At 40.5% G+C, this 23,675-nt stretch overlaps 1 protein-coding gene across 2 annotated transcripts in view; it reads right to left on the bottom strand.

Moving 5' to 3' along the window:
• IGBP1 (immunoglobulin binding protein 1) overlaps positions 1 to 21,854 on the bottom strand; it is a 34,864-nt gene extending 13,010 nt beyond the window's left edge. The window contains exons 1-5 of one of the 2 annotated variants that reach the window (XM_004380104.2): positions 21,266 to 21,854; positions 20,592 to 20,885; positions 10,568 to 10,763; positions 8,929 to 9,008; positions 8,075 to 8,187 (exon numbers count right to left, since the gene is read on the bottom strand). In XM_004380104.2, coding sequence (XP_004380161.1) covers positions 8,075 to 8,187; positions 8,929 to 9,008; positions 10,568 to 10,763; positions 20,592 to 20,885; positions 21,266 to 21,651 — 1,069 coding nt within the window. In that variant the 5' untranslated portion in view covers positions 21,652 to 21,854. The remainder of the gene's footprint in view (positions 1 to 8,074; positions 8,188 to 8,928; positions 9,009 to 10,567; positions 10,764 to 20,591; positions 20,886 to 21,265) is intronic. The other variant, XM_023734660.1, reaches the window with a different exon arrangement.
• Between the last annotated feature and the right edge of the window lie 1,821 nt (positions 21,855 to 23,675).

The following is a 23,675-nucleotide window of genomic DNA, read 5'->3' as shown; positions in this document are numbered from 1 at the left end:
ACCACAAAAGATAAGGAAGGACACTATATAATGATTAAAGGATCAATACGCCAGGAGGGCGTAACTATAATAAATATTTACACACCCAATGACAGGGCTCCAAAATACATAAAACAAACTTTAACAGCATTGAAAAGAGAGATAGACAGCTCCACAATAATAGTAGGAGACTTCAACACAACACTTTTGGTGAAATACAGAACATCCAGAAAGAAGCTCAATAAAGACATGGAAGATCTAAATGCCACAATCAACAAACCTGATCGCACAGACATACAGAACACTCCACCCAACAGCATCCAAGTATACTTTCTTTTCCAACGCACATGGAACATTCTCCAGAACAGACGACATATTAGGCCATAAAGCAAGCTTTAACAGATTCCAAAGCATCGAAATATTACAAAGCACCTTTTCTGACCATAACGCCATAAAAGTAGACATCAATAACAGAAAAAGCAAGGAAAAAAAATCAAACACATGGAAACTGAACAATACCTTGCTCAAAAACTACTTGGTTACAGAAGAAATTAAGGATGTGAATAAAAAATTCACAGAAATCAAATGAGAATGAAAACAAATCCTACCAGAACCTTTGGGACACAGTAAAACCAGTGCTCAGAGGTCAGTTTACAGCAATAAATGCACACATCCAAGAAGAAGGGCCAAAATCAAAACATCAACCCTACAACTGGAATAAGCAGAAACAGAGAGCACCATAAGAAGCCCTCGGGCACCAGACGAAAGGAAATAATCAGATTCAGAACAGGATTAAATGAAATAGAGAACAGAAAAACAATTGAAAGAGATAACAAGACCAAAAGCTGGTTCTTTGAAAAGATCAAGAAAATCGATAAACCACTGGCCAAACTGACAAAAGAAAAACAGGAGAGGAAGCAAATAAACCCTATAAGAAATGAGATGGGTGATATCGCAACAGACCCAACTGAAATTAAAAGAATCATAACAAAATACTATGAAAAACCGTACTCCAAAAATATGAAAACCTAGAGGAAATGGACAAAATTCTAGAAATACACTACCTACCTAAACTAACACAAACAGAGGTAGAACCACTAAATGCACCTAGAACAAAAGAAGAGATTGAAAAGGTAATTAAAAAACTCCCAGCAAAAAAAAGGCTCTGGCCCTGATGGTTTTACTGAAACATTCTACCAAACTTTCAGAGAAGAGTTAACACTACTACTGCTAAAGGTATTTCAGAGTACAGAAAAGGATGGAATAGTCCCAAACTTATTCTATGAAGCCAGTATAACCCTGATACCAAAACCAGGTAAAAGACACCACAAAAAAGGGAAAATTACAGACCAATATCCCTCATGAACATAGACGCAAAAATCCTCAGCAAAGTTCTAGGCAACAGAATTCAACAGCATATCCAAAAAATAATTCACCATGACCAACTGGAATTGGTATACCAAGTATGCAGGGATGGTTGAACACTAGAAAAACAATCAACGTAATGAATCAAGTGAATTAAAAGACAAGAACCACATGATATTATCAATTGATGCAAAAAAGGCATTTGACAAAGTCCAACACACATTCATGATAAAAAACTCTTAGCAAAACAGGAATAGAAGGGAAATTCCTCAACACAATTAAGGGCATTTATACAAAGCCAACAGCCAACATCATCCTAAATGGAAAGAGTCTGAAAGCATTCCTCTTGAGAATGGGAGCCAGACAAGGATGCCCTTTATCATCACTCTCATTGAACACTGTGCTGGAGGTCCTAGCCAAAGCAATTAGGCTAGAAAAAGAAATAAAGGGCATCCTAATTGGTAAGGAAGACGAAAAAGTATCTCTATTTGCAGATGATTCAATCTTGTACACAGAAAACCCCAAAGAATCCACAAGAAAACTACAGGAACTAATAGAAGATTTCAGCAAACTATCAGGATACAAGATAAACATACAAAAATCAGTTGGATTCCTCTACACCAACAAACAACTTCAAGAGGAAATCAGCAAATCAATACCATTTACAATAGCCCCCAAGAAGATAAAATACCTAGGAATAAATCTAATCAGAGACCTAAAGATGTACACAAAGAAAACTACAAAACACTACTGAAAGAAACCAACAGATACCCACATAGGTGGAAAAACATACCTAGCTCATGACTAGGAAGACTCAACATTGTGAAAAGGTCAATTGTACCCAAAATGATCTACAGATACAATGCAATCCCGATCCAAATTCCAACGGCGTTTTTTAATGAGATGGAGAAACAAGTCACCAACTTTATATGGAAAGGCAAGAGGCCCCGGGTAAGTAAAGCATTACTGAAGGAGAAGAACAAAGTGGGAGGCCTCACACTACCTGAGTTTAGAACCTATTATACCACCACAGTAGTCAAAACAGCCTGGTACTGGTACAACAAGATACATAGACCAATGGAACAGAATTGAGAATCCAGACGTAAATTCATCCACCTATGAGCAGCTCATATTTGACAAAGGCCCAAAGTTCATTAACTGGGGAAAAGACAGTCTCTTTAACAAACGGTGCTGGCATAACTGGACATCCATCTACAAAAAAAATGAAACAAGACCCATACCTCACACCACACATAAAAACTAACTCATAATGGATCAGAATCCTAAATATCAAATCTAAAACGATAAAGATCATGGAAGAAAAAATAGGGACAATGCTAGGAGCCCTAATACATGGCATAAACCCAGAATACATACCGTAAGTAATAATGCACAAATACTAGAAGAGAAACTAGATAACTGGGAGCTCCTAAAAAATCAAACACTTATGTTCATTAAAAGACTTCAAGAAAAGAGTCAAAAGACAACCTATTAGACTGGGAAAAAAAATGTTGGCTACGACAAATCCCATCAGCGTCTAATCTCTAAAATCTACAAGATACTGCAAAACCTCAACAACAAAAACACAAATAACCCAATTAAAAAATGGGCAAAATAGGAACAGGCACTTCACCAAAGAAGTCATTCAGGCAGCTAACAGACACATGAGGAGATGTTCATGATCATTAGCCATTAGAGAAATGCAAATCAAAACTACAATGAGATACCATCTTACCCCAACAAGGCTACCATTAATCCAAAAAACACAAAATAATAAATGTTGCACAGGCTGTGGAGAGACCGGAACATTTATACAGTTAGTGGGAATGTAAAACGGTATAACCACTTTGGAAATTGATTTGGCACCTCCTTAAAAAGCTAGAAATAGAAGTACCATACAATCCGGCAATCCCACTCCTTGGAATATATCCTAGAGAAATAAGAGCCATCACAAGAATAGATATACACACACCCATGTTCACTGCAGCACTGTTCACAATAGCAAAAAGATGGAAACAACCTATGTGCCCATCAACGGACGAAGGGATAAACAAATTACGGTATAGTCACACAATGGAATACTATGCAATGATAAAGAACAACAAGGATCTGTGAAACAACATGGATGAATCTGGAAGGCATTATGCTGAGTGAATTTAGTCAGTCGCAAAAGGACAAATACTGTATAAGACCACTATTATAAGAACTCAAGAAAAGTTTAAACACAGAAGAAAACATTCTTTGATGGTTACGAGGGTGGGGAGGGAGGGAGAGGGGTATTTACTAACTAGATAGTAGACAAGAATTATCTTAGGTGAAGGGAAGGACAGCACACACTACAGGGGAAGTCAGCACAACTGGACTAAACCAAAGCTAAGAAGTTTCCTGAATACAGCCAAACACTTTGAAGGACAGAGTAGCAGGGTCGGGGGTCTAGGGACCACGGCTTCGGGGGACATCTAGGTCAACTGGCATAACAAAATTTATTAAGAAAATGTTCTGCATCCCACTTTGGTGAGTGGTGTCTAGGGTCTTAAAAGCTAGTGAGTGGCCATCTAAGATGCATCAATTGGTCCCAACCCACCTGGAGCAAAGGAGAATGAAGAACACCAAAGACACAAGGAAAATATTAGCCCAAGAGACAGAAAGGTCCACATAAACCAGAGACTCCATCAGCCTGAGACCAGACGAACTAGATGGTGCCCAGCTACCACTAATGAGCGCCTTGATAGGGAACACAACAGAGAATCCCTGACAGAGTAGTACAAAAGTGGGGTGCAGAACTCAAATTCTAGTAAAAAGACCAGAGCGCCTTGATAGGGAACACAACAGAGAATCCCTGACAGAGAAGTAGAAAACTGGGGTGTAGAACTCAAATTCTAGTAAAAAGACTAGACTTAATGGTTTGACTGAGACTGGAGGGACCCTGGAAAACATGGCCCCCAGACTCTCTGTCAGCCCCAAACTGGAACCATTCCCGAGGTCAATTCTTCCGACAAGGATTAGTCTGGAGTATAAGACATAAAATGATACTCGCGAGGAGTGTGCTTCTTAGCTCAGATAGATACATGAGACTAAGTGGGCGGCTCTTGTCCGGAGGTGGGATGAGAGGGCAGAGGGGGATGGGGGCTGGTTGAATGGACACGGGAAATCCGGGATGGAAAGGAGGTGTGTGCTGTCACAGTATAGTGACAACAGCTAGGGTCGCATAGTGGTGTGTGTAGAAATTTTTGTATGAGAAGCTGACTTGAATTGTAAACTTTCACTTAAAGCACAATTAAAAAACAAAATATGTATTTCCACACCAACAAGGAGAAAACAAAAATTCTTCACATCTTAAAATGTTCTAAAAAATGAATAAAAGCTTCTGTAGTTTCTTCAAGAAAAAAGAAAGAGACTGGCTTAAGACACTACCTAATCTTGTAGATCTCATCAATGTAACTGCCACTAATCCATTTTATTACATCATAGTGATAGGATTTACAACACACAGGGAAATCACATCAGATTACAAAATGGTAGACAATCATATGACACTTGGAATCATGACCTAGCCAAATTGACAGATATTTTTGGGGGACACAAATCAACTTGATGGCAACGGGTTTGGTTTTGGGGTTTTTTTGGTTATACCTGTGGATGCAAAACAATCTAATCTAATGTAATACAATCACCTCCCACAATGCAGTCTAATGTAATGTGATCAGTCAGTTGAGGTCATACAGGTGTATAGTAGATCTTAAACCTAATCACTTCTGAGTTATACAAAGAGAAGCACAGACACAGAGGCACACAGACACGGGGAAAGCAGACATTATCTGATGACAAAGGAGGCAGATGCATCAACAAGCCCAGAAGTCCAAGGAAAGGTCAGCGGTTCAAACCCACCAACCACTCCACGGGAGAAAGATGTGGCAATCTGCTTACGTAAAGATTTACAGCCTTGGGAACCCTATGAGGCAGTTCTACTCTACTATAGGGTCTTCTAGGAGTTGGAATTTGACTAGACAGCAATGGGTTTAGGAGCTGAAATAGACAAAGACGACCCTTTCCCAAGAGTCACACCCTGAATTTTGGATTTCTAGCCTCTTGAACTGTGAGAAAATAAATTTGTGTTCTTTAAAGCCACCCACTTACAGTACTTCTGTTACAGCAACACTAGGAAACTAAGACAATTTATATGCATTATAAACTCCTTAAGACAATATTATAATTTTTGCTTTAAGCAGTCATAAGTTGTTTTAAAATTTAGGTGGGGGGGAGGAAGAGATAGTCTTTTGTATTCACCTGTTGCTCTTCCTTCCTTCCTAAATATCCATGTTTCCATCTGGTAACATTCCCTTCAGCCTGAAGAACTTCCTTGAACATTTATCATAATGCCAGTTTTTGTTTATTTGAAAATGTCTTAATGCCTTCTTCATTTTCAAGGATGTTTTCACTGGATATAGAATTCTGGGTTGAAAGATTTTTTTTTCTTTCAACACTTTAAAGATGTTGTTTCACTGTCTCTGGTCCCCAGTTTTTCTAATGAGAAGAAACTAATCACATCATTGTTCTCCTATATGTAATATACAATTTTTCTCTGCTGCTTTCAAGATTTTCTCTTTATCTTCGGTTTTCAGCAGTTCTGCTATGTTTATTTAACCTGCTTGGGATTTGCTGAGCTTCTTGAAACTGCAAATTTGTGTTTCACAGAATTTGGGAAATTTTCAGCCACCATTTCTCCAAAAAAACTTCTCTGCTCCCTTCTCTTACCTCTCCTTCTGGTACTCCAACTGCATGTATGTTAGACCTTTTTACGTTATTCCACAGGTCACTGAGGTTCTGTTCACTTTTTTCTCATCTTTTTCTCTTTTTTCAGATTGGATAACTTCTACTGATCTATCTTCAAGTTAACTTGACACTTTCTTCTGTAATACCCAATCTATTAAGCCCATCCAGTGATTTTTAAATTTCAGGTATTATATTTTTCAGTTCTAGAACATTTTATAGTTTCTATTTCTCTGCTTAGATTTCTTAAATTTCCATTCATTACAAGTATATTTTTCGTTCTGTCCCAGAGCATAGTTTTATGACAGTTGGTTTAAAGTCCTTTTCTGCTGATTCTAACATGAGTCATCTTGAGGTCAGTCTCCACTGACTGCCTTTACTCTTAAGTGTGACTCATTATTATTATTTTTTCATGTCTGTTAATTTAGGAGCCCCTGGATGGCACGCATGGTAAAGTGCTCAACTACTAACCAAAAGTTTGGCAGTTCAAACCCACCCAGAGGCGCCTTGGAAGACTGGCCTGGCAATCCACTTCCGAAAGGTCACAGCCTTGAAAACCCTATGGAGCAGTTCTACTCTGCACACATGGGGTTGTCATGAGTTGGAATTGACTCAATGGCCACTAACAACAGTAATTTAGGATTGAATCCTGGACACTGAAAATGAAATGCTATACAGATTCTGGATTCTGTTTTGTTCTTCTAAAGAATATTGTTTTATTTGTTTGTTTGTTTTAGCAAGCAGTTAACTAGACTAGAACCAAAACTCTAAATTCCGTCTCCCTTGCACTGAGCAGCAGATGAATGCTCCATTCAGTTATTTTAGCCTTCGAGTCTATCCTTTGCATGCACAGTTTCGGGGTCAGCCAGAGATTTGGGTGGAGTTTAAATACAGAATTAGGGCTCCCCCTGTGTTTCTCTCCTTTCTAGGCTATCTTCCCTCACTTTTTGGCTGCTATAGTCACCCTGAACTCAGTTCTCTGATTTCTCAACCAATAAGACTGCAAGTTTCCATACAAGTTTTAGCTATACCCAATCATAGCAACTACAGCCTACCCACAGGTGAAAAACTGTAAAAAACGGAAAACGCTTTCAAATTACTCTTCTTCTCTTTTCTGTACTATAGTGGAAACAGCACTAGAACTGGGAATTTGAAGATCTGAATTTAAATCCTAGCCTGGCCATTTTCTAGCTATGTAACTTTGGGCAAATCAATTCTCATCACCCATTTCCTCATCCTAAAATGTGGAAAAGAATGTCTGCTTCATGGGGTTGTTAAGAGGATCAAATGAAATAATACATGTGATAAGGAAATTCAGGCTTAGAGGGGCTAGATAATGCCCTATTAAATGGTAGAAGTTGGTCAACCACATCTGTTTGACTCCAAAATTTAAGCTTTTTCTGCTACACCATATTGTTTCTATCTTTCTGATGACCACTCTCTCCATCTGTCCCTTCCAAAGATACCTATAAGTACCAACTATCATCCAATTACCAGGTTGGGCACCAAAGATATAAGTCAAAGTCCTTGCTCTTGAGGAGTTCCAAGCGCCATTCCCTTCTTCTAAGTATTGACTGCCTTCCCATTTATGCCTGTTTTTGGTCACTCTCCAGTGCTTTCAGGTATTTTGTTCAGTTTGTAATTGCTACCTGTCAGAGGGGTTGGTCTGATACAAGCTACTCTGCCATTACCAGAAACGGGACTGCTGTCCATGGATTTTGGTTATGCTATCTAGCTGCTCTGTTTTTTCGTGGGGATTTGGAGATCCAAAAGCCATGTTGCCACTATCCCATCTTCCCAGAATTTTCTGCTATATATTTTAATAATAAACACAATACTACCTAGAATCTATCACTCATGATTTTTGCCCAGAATACTTTTGCTCCTAAAGCACAATAACACTTAGTATGAATTTAATTGCTAGGGAGTAAGAGACTACCTTCCTACCACCCCTTTATACCTGGTGTTGTCTTGGCTATTCCCGGATCTGGTAATGCTCCATATTTCCGACGCTGATCATACCAGTCATTCACTGTCATAGTTGCCAGGCTTGGATAACCAGCTCCAAATACCCTGCAAGAGTCATACTGCATTTAGAAACTTAAACATATACAGCACAATTAAAATGCCTCTTCTCTTTAGCAACAAAGCCTGGGTCTGTTTTATTCTCATTCCCCTACCCAGCTATCTCCTGAAGAGTTGTACAAACTTCTGTAAGGGTATGTAAAAAGTGGCATCCAGAAATGGGCATTAAAGCCAAGAGCTTTAAGAAGAAGATAAATAGTCCAGGATCATCTCCCAATAAGCAATCCCAGAGGTTAATGACCCACAGAGCAGTGACGACACTGTGGAAGGGGTATTTATGGTTACTGAGTCTGAAAGGTAAAAAGAGGAAAGAGACTCTCCTGCCACCCTATGGAAAAGTATCTTAAGAGCTTAGAATTAAATTCTAGGTAGGCAAATATGTCCTTTGAGAATTGTAGTTGAATGCGGGAAGGGAGTTAATAATGGGGAAAAAAAAGTTAAGTATACAATTCCCCATTAGATTGTTCCTTTCTTTCTGTTTTATTAATTTTTGTTTCCTTTTGAGCCTATTTTTAAGCTTGAGTTTGAGAGGGAAATGTCTGATCAAGAAAGACACAGAGAAAGCATCAGGACAGACAACATTATCTCACTGATGAAAAAAGAGCCTCCATAGGTGAAACCATGACTTTTCAACAACACCCATTCTGTCTGTTATTAATGCATTGTAATCAAACTATAAAAGCAGGGGGCCTACGAAGGCAACCTACTTTCCTTTCAAGTACTACCTACTTGGCTTGGGCCATGTCCCGAGTGAGAACGAAGGGTTTCATTGGCGGCCTGTCGCGACGTGATGAGTAAGAAGTTGATGCCTAAAAAAGAAACAATCAGAGATGCATTGGCCATTTTGCCCATCCCACTATGCAGACTCTTAAGTCTTCAAGAACTTGAAAAGCCCTTGATTTAAATTTCACTCACTCCCTATTTATCAATCTCTAAGAAACAGCAAAATACTAATGGTGGAAGTTGCTTAACTCTCCTGAGAAGGCCTGGGTACCTTCCTTAAAAACAGAGAAAGAGAAAGTTCCTACAGCAACTATCTCACCACATGTACAAAATTACTTGGCTTTAAAATACCTCCTCCCAAGGAGATTCCAGCCTTCTTCCATGTTCCATATAAATCCCTTGAGCTGAATTTGAAGCACCTTTCCTCAGCCTGGCTTTCAGTGGAAACGCTGAATTATTAAAACCCTTCTTCTAAACCTCCTTTCAATGTAAAAATGTTATTGTCAATAACCCCTAGAGTGTTTTAGAAAACAATGTTCCTAAGTATAAGCGGAAAGGATAAGTTAGTAGTTTTCATATAGAGGTGTATAAAAATGTTTCAGGGAACACTGGCTTTCTAGGGGCATCCTGAAAAAAAAAAAAAAAACTATGGTCAAGGAAACAGTGTTTAGCTGGTTCCAGCTCCATCACTTTCAGAGCCAACCCCAATACCGCATGAGAGAGCATTTACAAAAGGGGGGGGGGAGGGAAGGATCCAGAAGGTTCCAGCCTCAAAATGCTTGAAAACCACTCTAGTTATGCTCAAGAGGCCTTATGGTATTAGAATAATAATGCTTCATTCTTTGATCCTTTAACAGGGAGGAACTAGGTCGATGTTACCCTGAGGCAAGAGCTCCTGGGCTAATTTAATTAGTACAAATCAAATTAGGAAGGTGTTTCTCAGAGGACTTAAATAAATGCCTGTGACCAGCTGATAAATTCAACTCAATTTATATTGCATCTTGAACCAAAAAGCAAGTGGCAGTAGAGCCTATTATTGTTCTGAACAGGGTAATGATATTGAAAAACAGCCAAAACTATGTTACACCAGGTTTTCTTTACCAGTATACCCGACATTTTGTGCACAGAGATGTCGTTGCTGTGTCTCATACTTGGGTGATTTAAAAGTGTGTGAGTAATTAATTCACTGTGTAAAGTTAAATTCTGATTCCTCCCTTAACCTAAACATATTCCTTGACCTTTTGTTTTATCTTTTTCATTCTAGTCTCTTCTCTCTCTCTGACAGTTTCATTTTTCTTCTCCTTTCCCATCTTATTTCTCCTCTTTGTTTATTATAGTCAACCACAAGTCATGACTTCCCACAGCCAAAACCAATTTTTATTTCAGAGAAGTCTCCCTCTCTCGTGGCATGTCACAAAAACACAAGTGACTAGAAGTGTATTACAGGTTAGAAAGAACTGGGAACTACTACTATAAACTAAAGAGAAACCTATCCTACTGGACCTTCAGCTTTCCTCCATTAATCTTAGTAAGAACAATAATTTTATGGAATCTTAAAAGAATTTTAATTTGATTACTCTTCTGTGGAATATTCAAATCTTGTGACAGTAACTTTTTGAGGTATATGGGCAGTAATGAGGCTTACCTCTTTTGAGGAGTCTTTTTCTCTCAGGATCTTTAACTCTTGGTCAATGCTCTCAATCTCTTCCAAGCTGATACCAATCCACCTCCGAAGGTGAAGGAGATAATATTCACGAACACGCTCATCATCTGCTTGACCACTTTCCACAGCAGATTTCAGTGCAGACAATCTATGCTCCATCTCCTTCTTCTGCTTGTATCTGTTCCACAGAAAAGCATTACCCATGTACTTAAAAATAAAGAAGTATTCCTTCAAAAGGCCATAATAAGGTTTTACCTTTTCAAATTACCAGGTAATAAGCATGTTGATTTCAGGAATATGGATTCTATACCCTAGAGCTTGCCACGAGGTAGTTCCCTCAGACTACAAGGAAAGAAAGGGACCAGGAGGGGCTGAGAAATATATTCTAAAGCTAGAAAAATATAGAAGTAACCTAGTCTGAGCAACTCCTGCCATTATCTTTAAGGATGGGAGTGCCTTAGTTTATACATCAACCCTTACTAGGCTGGATGATTAGCATCACACAATGCTTCCCACATGCTTCCATTTGAGAGTTATACTTTCAAAGAATCATAGAATCTTAGGGGTCATTTACCTCCCATTGATGCAGAATTCCTTGTAAAACGGCTTAATAAATGATCTTCTTTTCTTCTGGAAAAAAAATTCTCAGCTCTTCTGACTCATCCTTATATAATTTAACCCTTTCGTGCTCATGGGTACTTCTAGGGACCAAGTACTTTTTCTGCCTCTGAAGGTTTACTGGGAAGCTGCTGCGCCACTGACAGTGCGTGCTGCTGCAAGGCAGGGGCCTTTATGACTGAAACCGAAGAAATGGGCGTGTGCTGCAAATTATTGTTTTTACAGGATATTATATGAGGTGTCTGAATTTTTGGTAGGAAAAATAGAAATTATGAACATTTTTATTTGTTACACATATGTACCAATAGACCTTGATGGGGACTCTGGGTATAATTAGTGGTACTTCATATGTACCACTAAACACTTAGGGTAGGCTTGTGGGAGGGGGCAAGAAAAACAAACCAATACTACCTACCAAAAATTCAGACACACTCAATGATTCAGCATGCTTCCATTAATGAAAACACATGTTATCAACAAAAATTCAAAGCAGAAAATAAATGGTTCACGAAAGGGTTAAAGACTCATAACCACCCTGGATGAAGTCCTTGGGTGGCACAAACAGTTAACTGCTCAGCTACTAACTGAAAGGTTGGTAGTTCAAATTCCCCAGTGGTGCCTCAGAAGAAAGGAGCGGTGATCTCCTTCCAAAAGATCACAGCCATAGAAAATCCTATGGAGCGCAGTTTTACTCTGAAACACATGAGACTGCCATGAGTTGTAATCGACTTAATGGCAACTGGTTGCCTTTTTCAGGATGCATTCTAATGTCACCTGTCATCCACTCATTCATTCAACAATTATTTACTGAGTACCTACTGTGTGACAGGCACTGTTCTCAGTGCTGGAGAGACACAGCAGGGTATAAACAAAGTCCTTGCTCTCATGAAGCTTTCATTCTAATGGGAGAAGACAGACAAAAAGAAACAGATGAGTCAGGTAGTGATAGGCGCTATGAACAAGCCAAAAAGCAAGAAGAAGATAGAGTGATGGTGCAGAAGTAGGGGTGCTATTACATATAAGGTGGTCAAGAAAGCCCTCTTTGAAGAGGTGACATTTGAGCAAAGACTTCAAGGAAATAAGGAAGGAAGCCAGACAAATATCTAGAAGAGTTCTCTACGAAGAGGGAAAAGCAAATACAAAGGCCCTAGGGTAGGAGAATGCCTGACCTGTCGTATTTGAGAAACAGCAAGGAGGCCAATGTGGCTGGAATGAAGAGTGATAGGAAATGAGGCCAGAGAGATGGCCAGGGCTACAACTTACAGAGATGGGAAAGCCACTGGAGGCTTTTGAATAGAATATGTGATGTGACTGCAAAAAAGTGACATGAAAAGATTTTTTCTTATAAGGGTCATGCTAGTGGTTGTGTGGAGTGTTGACGGTGCGGGGTGGGGGGGCTGGAGGCAAGGGTGAAAGCAGGGGAATCAATTAAAATTCAGGGCATAGATGGTGACTTGAAATAGAGAGGTAGTGATGGAGATGGTAAGATGTGGATGTATTTAAAATATAAAACAGACAGGGTTTGCTGATTAGTTGGAAGTAAGGGCTTGAAAGAAAGCAAGGAGTGAAGGATAAATTCCAAGATTTTTGACCTGAGCAACTGTCAGAATGGGGTTGCCATCTACTAAGACGGAGGAAGACAGGTTGGGTGAGGGGTAGGGGGAGGAGGAGTCAGGAATCAAGAGTTCAGTGTTGAAATTTAACTCTGAGAGGTCTATCCAAGGGTTGATCTCAAACAGTCTACTGGATATATAAATTAGGAGTTCAGTGAAGGATCCAGGGTTGGAGATGGGACTACATATGATCACCTAGGAAGTATATAAAAGAGGACTAAGAATTGAACCCTGGGTAAGCTTTGAAATCGGTTTTACCTATGAGAAGGCAGATACCCAAATCAATGCTCTAACAGAGGGACCTGCAGGACTCAGGTGGTGGGTAGCTGGAGTTCTTCAGGTATTTGGAACAAATGGGAAATACTTCTATTCATCAACTCCAATGTGAGCCACTCCACTCCAAATGTAGTCTGCTAAATGTTTATGGTCCCCAGAGGCATTTCAAAAACCAAGGAGACTAAGCTGCTTACATAAGTTCACGAAGCTGATCCTGAGCATCTAGCTCCCAAAAGATCTTCAAAGACTGTGCCCATTCCCAGTGCACAACAGTGCAGTCACTTTTCTGCAACATAAATGATTTTCTGATAGCTAAAGACAAGTACCTAACCATCCAAAGAAAATGCCTAGACTTTGAAAAGCTTCCTCAAGATTCATTCTAGAGCAGCAGTTCTTAACCAGGAATAAACATCAGAATCACCAAGAGAAGTTTCTCAAAATATCTTTGCCTGGAGCCCCTTGAGAATCAGAGGTTCCTTCTATAGGTTTTCACCCAAGTCAGGAGTTCTTAACCTGATATTCATGGATGGAGTTCGGGGGGGGGGGGCTAATTCCCTGAAATTCTGTACAGAATTCTACATGTACGCATTTTTTTAAATCTGGGGAGAGAGGTATTGTAGTTGTTTTTTAAAAATCAAATTATCAAAGGGGTCCACGACTCACAAAAATTCAAGACCCACTGCTCTAGAAACACTATTACAAAAACTTTTAGGCTCTTCTACTCCTTTTACCCAACAAGTGAGCATTCTATATAATGTTACAAATAACCATCACACCATCATCCCAGGTATCCTCCTGAGTAAAACACTACAAAGGTTAATTCCTAGTTCATGAATTCTATTAGAGATAATACTTGATAACATGTAATCCTGGTACCACTCCTACCCTCACTCTCTGTCCTATATGTATCTAATCACAGGAAGGAAAAAAAAAATACTAGAGCCTTAGGATGTATATAACCCAGGGTAAGCTCTGGGTTAGTCTAGTGGTCCTCTGAATAAGGTTCATTTGCTTCTTTTCCTATTCTCTGCAGGCATATGGTCTAACTGCACTCTGTGGTCTTCCCTTCTTTACTACTTCCTTGCTCATACTAACTTTGCTCTTTGTCATTGTTCAGACTTTCAGTTCCTAAACTCCTGTTCTATTAGGCCAGTGTTTTTTAAACCTTTTTGTCTTAGCATAAGAACACAAAACCGACTTGGTTAAACTGGAGGAGGTCTCCCAACACCCTTTATCCAGGCACTGTGATAGAATCTTAGGGCTCCAAGGAACAGATTAAAAACCACTGTCCCAGACCTTCATCAAGGAGCCCTGGTAATGCAGTGGTTAAGCACCTGGTTGCTAACTGAAAGGTCGGTGGTTTGAACCCACCAGCTGCTCCGCAGGAGAAAAGACCTGATGATCTGCTCCCATAAAGATAAAAGCCCAGGAAACCCTATTGGGCAGTTGTACTCTGTCATGTAGGGTCGCTATGAGTCAGAATCGACTCGACGGCATACAACAGACCTTCACCACTGTTCTTGACTCTCCATGGTGAACCATTACATGGAAACACTCCCTATCACTCTGTCTCTGTGACCCTTCTGACTCTAGGCAATGTTCACCATTCCCTTTTCCTGTTCCCCAGTTGCTGAAGAGAGCTAATGAATCACAAATTTGGGTCAACTACAAATCCATGTTACCAAACTACAGCTGAGCAGTCACTCTTGCTCACCTATGCTTTTGTCTATCTTTTGTAGACTCCATGCCACCATCACTCTTACCACATGGTCAGCCAATGCAGAATTCAATTTCCTTCTTCAGCTTAAAATCTCTATAGCTTCACTCTGCCTCCTATACTCTTATACTTAAGGAGCTAATGCTGTCTTTACCAAGGCATTTCCAAGGCCATGTCTTTACCATTTCTTTCACTTTTGCTATCAATCCAGTCCCCACACATATTCTTCCAGGCCTCACTCTTTATCCTCCCTGTCATTAGCAGCTAGAGTTTTTCACTCTGATGATACCTCTTTCTCCTGTCCTAGAATACTTTCCCTCAACCCATTTTCTACCCTTTCAAATTACCACTCTCCTCTTCTCTGTGCTATACTGGAAACAGCACTAGAACTGGGAATTTGAAGATCTAGATTTAAATCCTACCCTGGCCGCTTATTAGCTATGTAACTTTGGGCAAGCCAATTCTCAGAGCCCGTTTCCTTACCTCTTATATGGGGATTAGAACGTCAGCTTCACGGGGTTAAGAAAATCAAATGAAATAGTACACATGAAAGTGCTTTGTAAGTGGTGATGTAATACAGACACTGTTAGCGGATGAAGAAACTGAGGCTCGGGGGGGGGGGGCTAGATGATGCCCCATCTATTAAGTAATAGAAATTGGACTGGTCACCTCAGGTCTGTTTGACTCCAAGTCCATGCTTTTTCTGTTAAGCTGTATTCCTTCCGTCTTTCTGATGATCACGCTCTCCATCCATCCCTCCCAAAGATACCTTCGAGTATTTACTATTATCCCATCACTGGGTTGGGCACCAAGGATACGATTAGAATACCAAGGATACAATAATCAAGGTTTCTGACTTTGAGGAGTTTAAAGTCTAGAGACTGACAAATAGTTATGCCACAATAGTAACATGAACTAAGTGTTACAGTATCTGGGATGGGGGATAGGGAGGGAGAAGCTTCACAGAGGACAGCCATCTGCTCTTTCCCAGGCTTCTATAAGTACTTCCATCTGTACCTTGTTGATTCTCTTAACCTCTAATTGCTCTTTCCTTCCTCTTCCTTCTCTGTTAACCTGTCTCCTAGGTTTTATCCTTGGCTTTTCTTCCCCTTCTCTATTTTTCCTTGGCAAACTCATCCACACTCACCAAATCCACACTCCTAAATTTTTAGCAGTAGCCCCAAAACTGTCTCACGAGTTTTAGTTGCACCTTTCCATCTGTCTATGGATAAGGTTATCCAGTTGTCACTTTAGGACCTAAATTCAGAAAATTCAAACCTGGACTTATTAACTTACTCAGCTCCCACTTCTTATATCTCTATTTCTGTCAAAAGAATGGAGGTACAGTTAATCAAGCAGGCTCACACTTACTCCTCAAAGATGGGAATGAGGACAGATAATGTAGGTGAAGGAACAGGCTGAGAGAAGGAGAAAACCAAAAAACCACTGCTGTTGAGTCGATTCCGACTCATAGTGACCGTATAGGACATAGTAGAACTGCCCCCACAGGGTTGCCAGAGTGGCTGGTGAATTCGAACTGCCGACCTTTTTGGTTAGCAGCTGTAGCTCTTAACCACTGCGCCACCAGGGCTCCCTGAGAGGGAGAGGACGTACCATTTAGGTGTTTTATGTAGGATGGCCTCAGTAAGTAATCATGGTGGAGGGGAACTTACAGAAAGTAAATAAGGATCTTAACAATTTGTTTTCAAGTCATATAAACGCTTCTTGCAAAAGTAGTATCTCTGATAGCTGTTAACTCCATTTTTATCACTTTATCCTTGTTTAAATACTATTATAACATGCTAACTTGTCTTTCTGCCTCTCTTCCTTTTCAACATCTTATACATCGCTTCCTTATGCAGACCTCTGACCACAGTACTCTTAGCTTCTGTCAAACCGGACTGTTTTCCATTCCCTGTCTTTGGGATTTTGCTTGTGTTGTTCCTCCTGCTTGTCAACAATAAATATGTCTTATGCCAGGTCCTGTGCTAGGTATACCACAGTGAGCAAGAGAGAAATGACTCCTACCCTCATGGAGTATACATTCTAGTAGGGGAGAGACAACAACCAAAAACACAGATAAATGACATAGTTGCAAGTGAGATAGGTGCCATTAAGAAAACAAACATGAGGCTAAGAGACAGAATGACAGATGTTAACTACTTAAAGAGACTGATCTGGAAAGGCCTCTCTGAGGAGTGACATTTAAGTTGAGACCTAAAGAATAAAGAATTAGCCATGTGAAGAGCATTCCACAGAGAAGGGACAGCATGTACAAAGACCCTGTAGAGGGAAGGAGCTAGGTCTGTTTCAAAGAAATTGAAAGGCCATTGTGGCTAGAATCTAGTGAACAAAGGGGAGGGGGTGTTAGACGATGAGACTGGAGAGGCAGGCATCAGATTATGCAAGGCCTTGTAGTTAGTAGTTTGGCTATTTCGGATGAGAAACACCGGTAGCCTAGATTAAGGTATGAGAGTGGAAATGGAAAGAAACAGAAGGATATAAGATACATTTTATAGTTAGAATTGACAGACCTTGATGTTGGAATGGATGTGGGGATCCAGAAGAAGGGAGGAACCGAAGCTAACTCTTAGGTTTCTGGCTTAAATACCTGGCTGAATGGTGGTAGGATTAACTGAGATGGTGAAGACTTGAGCATGGGGGCAGATTTGGGGGTTAAAAAAAATCAAGGGCTAAATTTAAAGCATGTTAAGTTTGAGATGTCTGTGAAATACCTATGCAGGGTGTTGGAAGTATGAATCTGAAGCTCAGGAGGGGTCTAGGCTAGTGATATAAATGGGGGAATCATTAGCATAAATATAGTATTTATATCTCTACCCATCAGACATTTTAAAAAAACTGCAAAGATCAACCTTGCTAGCCAAAGAAATGTAAATCAAAACAAAGAGATACCTTTTTGCTTGATCAACTGGATTCTCTAAGTGATAACACCCAAGATTACTGCAGTGGAACAGACTCTGAAACTGTTACTGTGGAAAGCAACATTGTTACCATGTATCAATATTTAAACCCTTTGACCTTACCACTCGTTCTAGAACTCTATCCTATGGAAACAATGAGATGCAGTTGAAGGTGTTTGTTCATCCATCAGAATAGCAAAAACCCAAAAATACATAGTTTAAGTATTTGAGAATTAACAGACTATTTTAAATAACTGGTATTAAGGTACAACTATAAGATGAAATATATGTAACCATTAAGTATCACATTTTAAAAACTATATTAAGACATGGGAAATGCCCACAATATGCTAGGTTAAAAAAAAAGATAAAAAACCATATTTATGGTATTATCCCAGATTTATTAACTGAAATAACTATGTATCTGGGAGGAAATATATCAGAGTTAATAATTATCTGAGTGCTAGAATTAAGGCTTATTTTTAATACGTCTTTTTCTTTTAACTTTCTACAATGAACATTATTACTTTCACACTCAGAAAAACCAGTAATTTCTATTTTTAACCATCCTTTAAGGCCCATCTCAAATGCCATCATGTTCTGAAACCTTTTCCTCATCCCTCCAACAAGATGTGATCACTCCTTCATCTTTCTCTACCAGTTTATGACATTTACAGTCTTTTTTGTATAATTATTTGGATACCAAACTCATGGTTTCAACTACCAGTTAATATGCCTATGGGCTGCCCCAGCTTCTTACAAAGGACATGATGCTCAATTCCACTTCGTATAAGTCCATCCCATATCCATAAAAAATCATTCCATCACTTTCTATCCCCAAACAACACTTTGTTTCTCATAGCACTTACCACTTGAAACTACATTTTTACTAGCTTATTACTGTCTTCTCTACCAGAATAAAAGCTCCAGTGCCTGGAACAGTTCAATTTAAGTATTTCTTGAATAAACGATACAAACTTACAGCTCTCTAGACCAGGCCTCTCCTCTGAGCTTCATGCTACCAGATAACTCTACTTGGATGTCTCCTAGGCACCTTAAGCTCAACGTGTTTCAATAATGAATTCATGCTCTCCCCTATCACCTGATCTACTCTTCCTCCTCTATTCCCCATCTCAATGAATTCCACACCCATCCACCTAAGTCAGAAGCATGGACTACTTCCTTGCTTCCTTCTACCCCATCTTCCACAACCAACTGATCACCAGGTTTTCTGCAGATTCAAGCCTCCTAAATAAATCTCTCTCCCCTCCCTACTGCCCACTGCGCTAGTTGAGTTCTCATCACTTCTAGTTGAGTCCACTCACCTAACTAGGTCTAATTATCTCCCTCACATTATTTCCTAACTGCTGTCAATAGTGTTAGTTGAAATGCAAATATGACCATGCTACTCTCTTAAAAAACTTTTAATGGATCCCAGTCACCAACCAAAGTTTAAGCTTTTCAGCATAGCCTAATAATGATAGCTAACTAACATTTACAAAATACTTACTATGTACCAGATACTGTGCTAGGTGTTTTATGTGCTTTATTTCATTTATACTTCTTAACTTTATGAGACAGATACATTATTTCGACTTCACATATGAGGAAACCTGAGTCTCAGATAAGCTGGGACTCAAGCCCATGTCTCTAACTCCACAACTCATACTCTTAGCCACAAAGATACAGCAATAATAGCTGACTTGGAGTGCTTACTATGTGTCAAACACTGTGCTAAGTGCTTTACAGATACTTCTCCTTTAATCCTCATAACTACTTTATGAAAAAGGACCTATTATTATCCCAGTTTTACAGATGGGAAAAGAGATTAAGTAATTTGTCCAAAGTTGGAGTGATTAAATGGTGGGGCTGGGATCTGAACTCCTTCCCTAAGCTCTCCTTGGTCTGGACCCTACAACATTCTTCAGCATCATTCCTTCCCCTTCTCCACCGTCCCCTTTGTATGCTAGCATCACCTAACTGCACAGAGTTGCTGTTCCCCTCCCACACATCCCCATCCCAGCACTATATTCTTTAATAGCCCTGTTGCTTTATGAATGCTAGATAATACCCTTCTTTCCTCTTCCTCAGACAATATCCCTATTTATCCTTAAAAACCTTAGCACAGGAGTGACCTCTTCCAGGGAGCCTTCTCCCTTTCCCACTCTCTTTGGTTAGGTGTCCTTCCTGTCTGCTGCCATAGTAACTTGTGCATCTATCACATCACTTTATGCTGATAAATTGTTTCTATGCTTGTTTCCCACTAGACTGTATGTTCCTCCGAGATACAGGACACCTATACTCATAGCAACCATACTCACACAGACATTCATACAGTGTATACCTCCAGTCCCTAGCATAGTTCCTGAACACTGTGACACTCATTAAATGTTTCTTAACTGAGAGGGTAAACAACTTGTTCAAGGTCACATGATGAAGCCATGCCAGGACTAAGATCAGCTCAGGACGTTACACACCTGACCCAATGCTTTGTTAGAATAGTTTCTTAATCAATGGACTGTATGTGGATTACAGCCGCAAGATACTGTGGCCTTCAGGAATATTTACTCTAATGTACCATAAGAATATTGTTAGGCTGTCACGTGGAAAAGGTTGCGAGATATTATATTGCTAATGTTGGTAACCATAAGGCAGTAGGGATCAGCTGGTTAGGTATGATCACCTCAACAAAGGCGCAGGCATCTTGAAAAGTAAGAAAAGTTTGCTCTCACCAAGGTCTATGCTCAGTAAGAGCCAAGAGAGTGACACGCACCATTCTGTTCCCTCTCCCAAAAAAGAACATGCACCCCCCCCCATGGCATTGCCATTAGGTGTCCTTCAAATTACAGCTATCGACCCACCTCTCTATTTTAGCCTGCCTTTGAGATGCCATAGCAACGAGGCTAGGATAGGCCATGGAAGTGCTAGCAGTGTTACTTTCAGCTGAGTTGTTCTTCGTTTTAGGCAGCTGAAACTCCGCCACATGATAGTAATGGCACTGAGTTAAGTAGTTTATAAAGTGTTCTCGAGCCCACTGCAAATGATCTAGACGCTTGCTGGGGTTGACTTGTTTCATGGCGAGGGCTCCTTGAAACGCTGGCACCAACAGGTACTTCAGGTCGGTGGAAGAAATCTCTTCTAAATCTTCATTTCGGCTAGAAAGAACAAAAAGGCGGCTGTGAAGCCTGGCTGGATATTCAAATGTGGCCCTTGCTTCCTGGGGGAGAAGACAGCTGGGAAGGAAAAGGGGCAAAGGAATGAGGCAAGGGGAACAGCGGCCAGTTTTTTCAATGAAAAGTGGCTAAGTGCTCACACCCAATACCTATGCAGTCAGCCCGACACTAGGGAGCAGAGTGGTGGGATATTAACTACTTCGGAAAACAAGCGGAGAATGTAAACAATGCACACAAGATCGCAGTGGGAGATAGGGACTAAAGGTTCCTAGACTTAAAGTTCTCCACCCAGGCTCAATGGCTCCTCCCTTAGTAACCCTTATTACCTTCGTTCTCAGCCGTTATTACCCTCTCCCCCATACCTGAACAAATCGAGCTGCGATAACATTTCGGCAGCCTTCTCAAGGAGGTCCAGTCCCTTGAACACCTTATCTTGGACTATCCGGGAACCGGTGGGTTCAGTCGCTACTTCCACTTCGTCCAGAAGCTGCTTGCTGGTTTCGAACAGCTCGGGTAGCCGCGGCAGGAGTAATTCGTCTTCGGCAGCTGCCATCTTGCGAGAGGGAGGAACCCGGAAGACCTCACTTCCGGGGTCTAAACGCAACATTGGTAAAGAACTCGGCGAGACAGAATGAAACCGGAAGGGGCGTCGCATTGGTCCAGCCGGCTCTTTGTTACCAAAGCGTCCAAAAAAAATCTTCCGGAAGCAGCGCTTTGTCGGCCCTGGCAACCGTTTCCATAGACTCATTTTACTAGGCAGCCTATTGTCGACATCTATTAAAAGCAAACAAACAAGCAAAACCCTAGGCGCTGTTTCACAGTTTCCCTTTGCTGACACTGGGCTTGGAAATTTCGAGGGTCTGAGGCCCGGGTGTGGTGACGCTGGGGAGCGAGCGAGCGCGCGCGAGCGAGCTTTAGGAGCCAGTCAGGCACGCGCCTTACCTCGCAAGTCAGTCCCTAGATTGAGGAGCCCAGCGAGCCAGGGCCTCCAGTCTCCGCGCCGCTAGCCGTGGAATGCAGCTTTGGACGCGCAAGGACGTAATGGAAGTAGCGCCCCCCTCCCCCCACCTCTGGCTTCCGTCTGCCCACCAGATGTAGCTCCGGGTTCTTCACAGCCAATCCTCGCCCGCCCTCTTCCCCTTCAAGCCACCCCCTCCTCCACACACACAGCAATGCGCCTTCAGTCCAGATAATTTGGTAACCTGCAACTCTGGTCACCCCACAGGCGGCGTCCTTTTTTGCCACCAAGTTCCCAGGTCAAATGTTACTTCCTCTGTGAAATCTTCCTTGACCCCCCCTCCACCTCCCACTGTCGCCAAGTCAGGGTTTCCCCTGTACATCTCTATCATACAGGGGTGGATTATCCAAAAGGCTAGGTAAGCACAGTGCTGACCTTGCTTACCAGATCATCTGTAGTGAACAATTTCACCTTTTTTCACCACATCAAAGATTCCACTGCTAGGTATGGCTGGCATCTGTCTCTCTCCCAAACCCAGAGTACCTTCCTACAGAATCAAAACTTCTTATCACATTTACAATTCCTGACAGGGGCGGATGACCTAGTAAGCAAGGTAAGAGCACAGGCTTACTTACTAATCTGTAGTGAACAATTTCACATGGGTTCCACCACATCTTTGAAACCCATGTGAAATTGTTCACTACAGATGATCTGGTGTAAGCAAGGTAAGCACCGTGCTTACCTTGCCGATTGGCTAATCCGCCCCTGCTATCATAACACTTACCACATTATATTACAGCCAGTGATTTACAAATCTGTCTCTCTTACCAGAATGAATCGTATTCATTTTTGCACCCCTCTGGCTAGCCCAGTGCCTGGTACTTATTAAGTGCTCAATGACATTATAAAAATAGAAAATTAAATGATCAGCTTGGAAAGCAGTCCAATTATGCGGGACGGCACTGCTCAATATGGTAGCAACTAGCCACATGTAGCTACTGAGCACCTTAACGTGGCTATTTTGAATTGATGCGTTTAAGTGAAAAATATAGGATTTTAAAAAATTATAATAAAAAAATGTAAAATATCTCATTAATTTTTATATTGACTACATGTTGAAATCATAATATACTGGGTATACTGGTTGACATATATTATTAAAATTAATTACTTTTTTTTTTTTTTTTACTTTTTTAATGTACTGACTAGAAAATTGAAAATTACATAGGTGGCTCACATTCTATTTCTACTGGACAGCAGCTAAAATATAATCCCAGGCCTTTGAAAGAAGAGACATCACTGCTCTGAACAAATCAATATAAATATATACTATGTAATTACCTTAGGATATGCCCCAAGTTCTCCCAGGAGATTTAAGTAGAAGGCAAATTGCCTTCCCCTGAAAATAAACTTTTAAACAAAATGTATTTTAAACTAGAGTTGAGAAGAAAACAAATTTCATATTAAAGACAACTAGAGGGCAATATAAAACAGTATATACTTAGGTGATACGTTGTATTGCATAGGCCGTAGGAAAACAAAGAAGGGACAGGTTATGCTAGAAGTAGTTCATGAAGGCTTCTTAAACAAGATATGCAGTCATAGAATTTCAAAGCTGGAAAGGAACCTCAAAAATCACGGTAAAAACTTGAAGCAGGAAAGGTTAACTGATTTGCCCAACCAGTTTGTGACAAAGCCAGTGTTTTGAGTTCAATTATTCCTACTCCATCAACCTTAAACTGAGTAGGATTTAGAAAGGTGGAGAGCACCTTTACTTTGGGACAGAACGCAGCTCCAAGGAGAACGATGCTTTC

The sequence above is a fragment of the Trichechus manatus genome, unplaced genomic scaffold (assembly GCF_000243295.1).
Source record: "Trichechus manatus latirostris isolate Lorelei unplaced genomic scaffold, TriManLat1.0 scaffold00070, whole genome shotgun sequence".
Lineage (NCBI taxonomy): Eukaryota > Metazoa > Chordata > Mammalia > Sirenia > Trichechidae > Trichechus > Trichechus manatus.
This window is presented reverse-complemented; position numbering and strand designations above follow the sequence as displayed.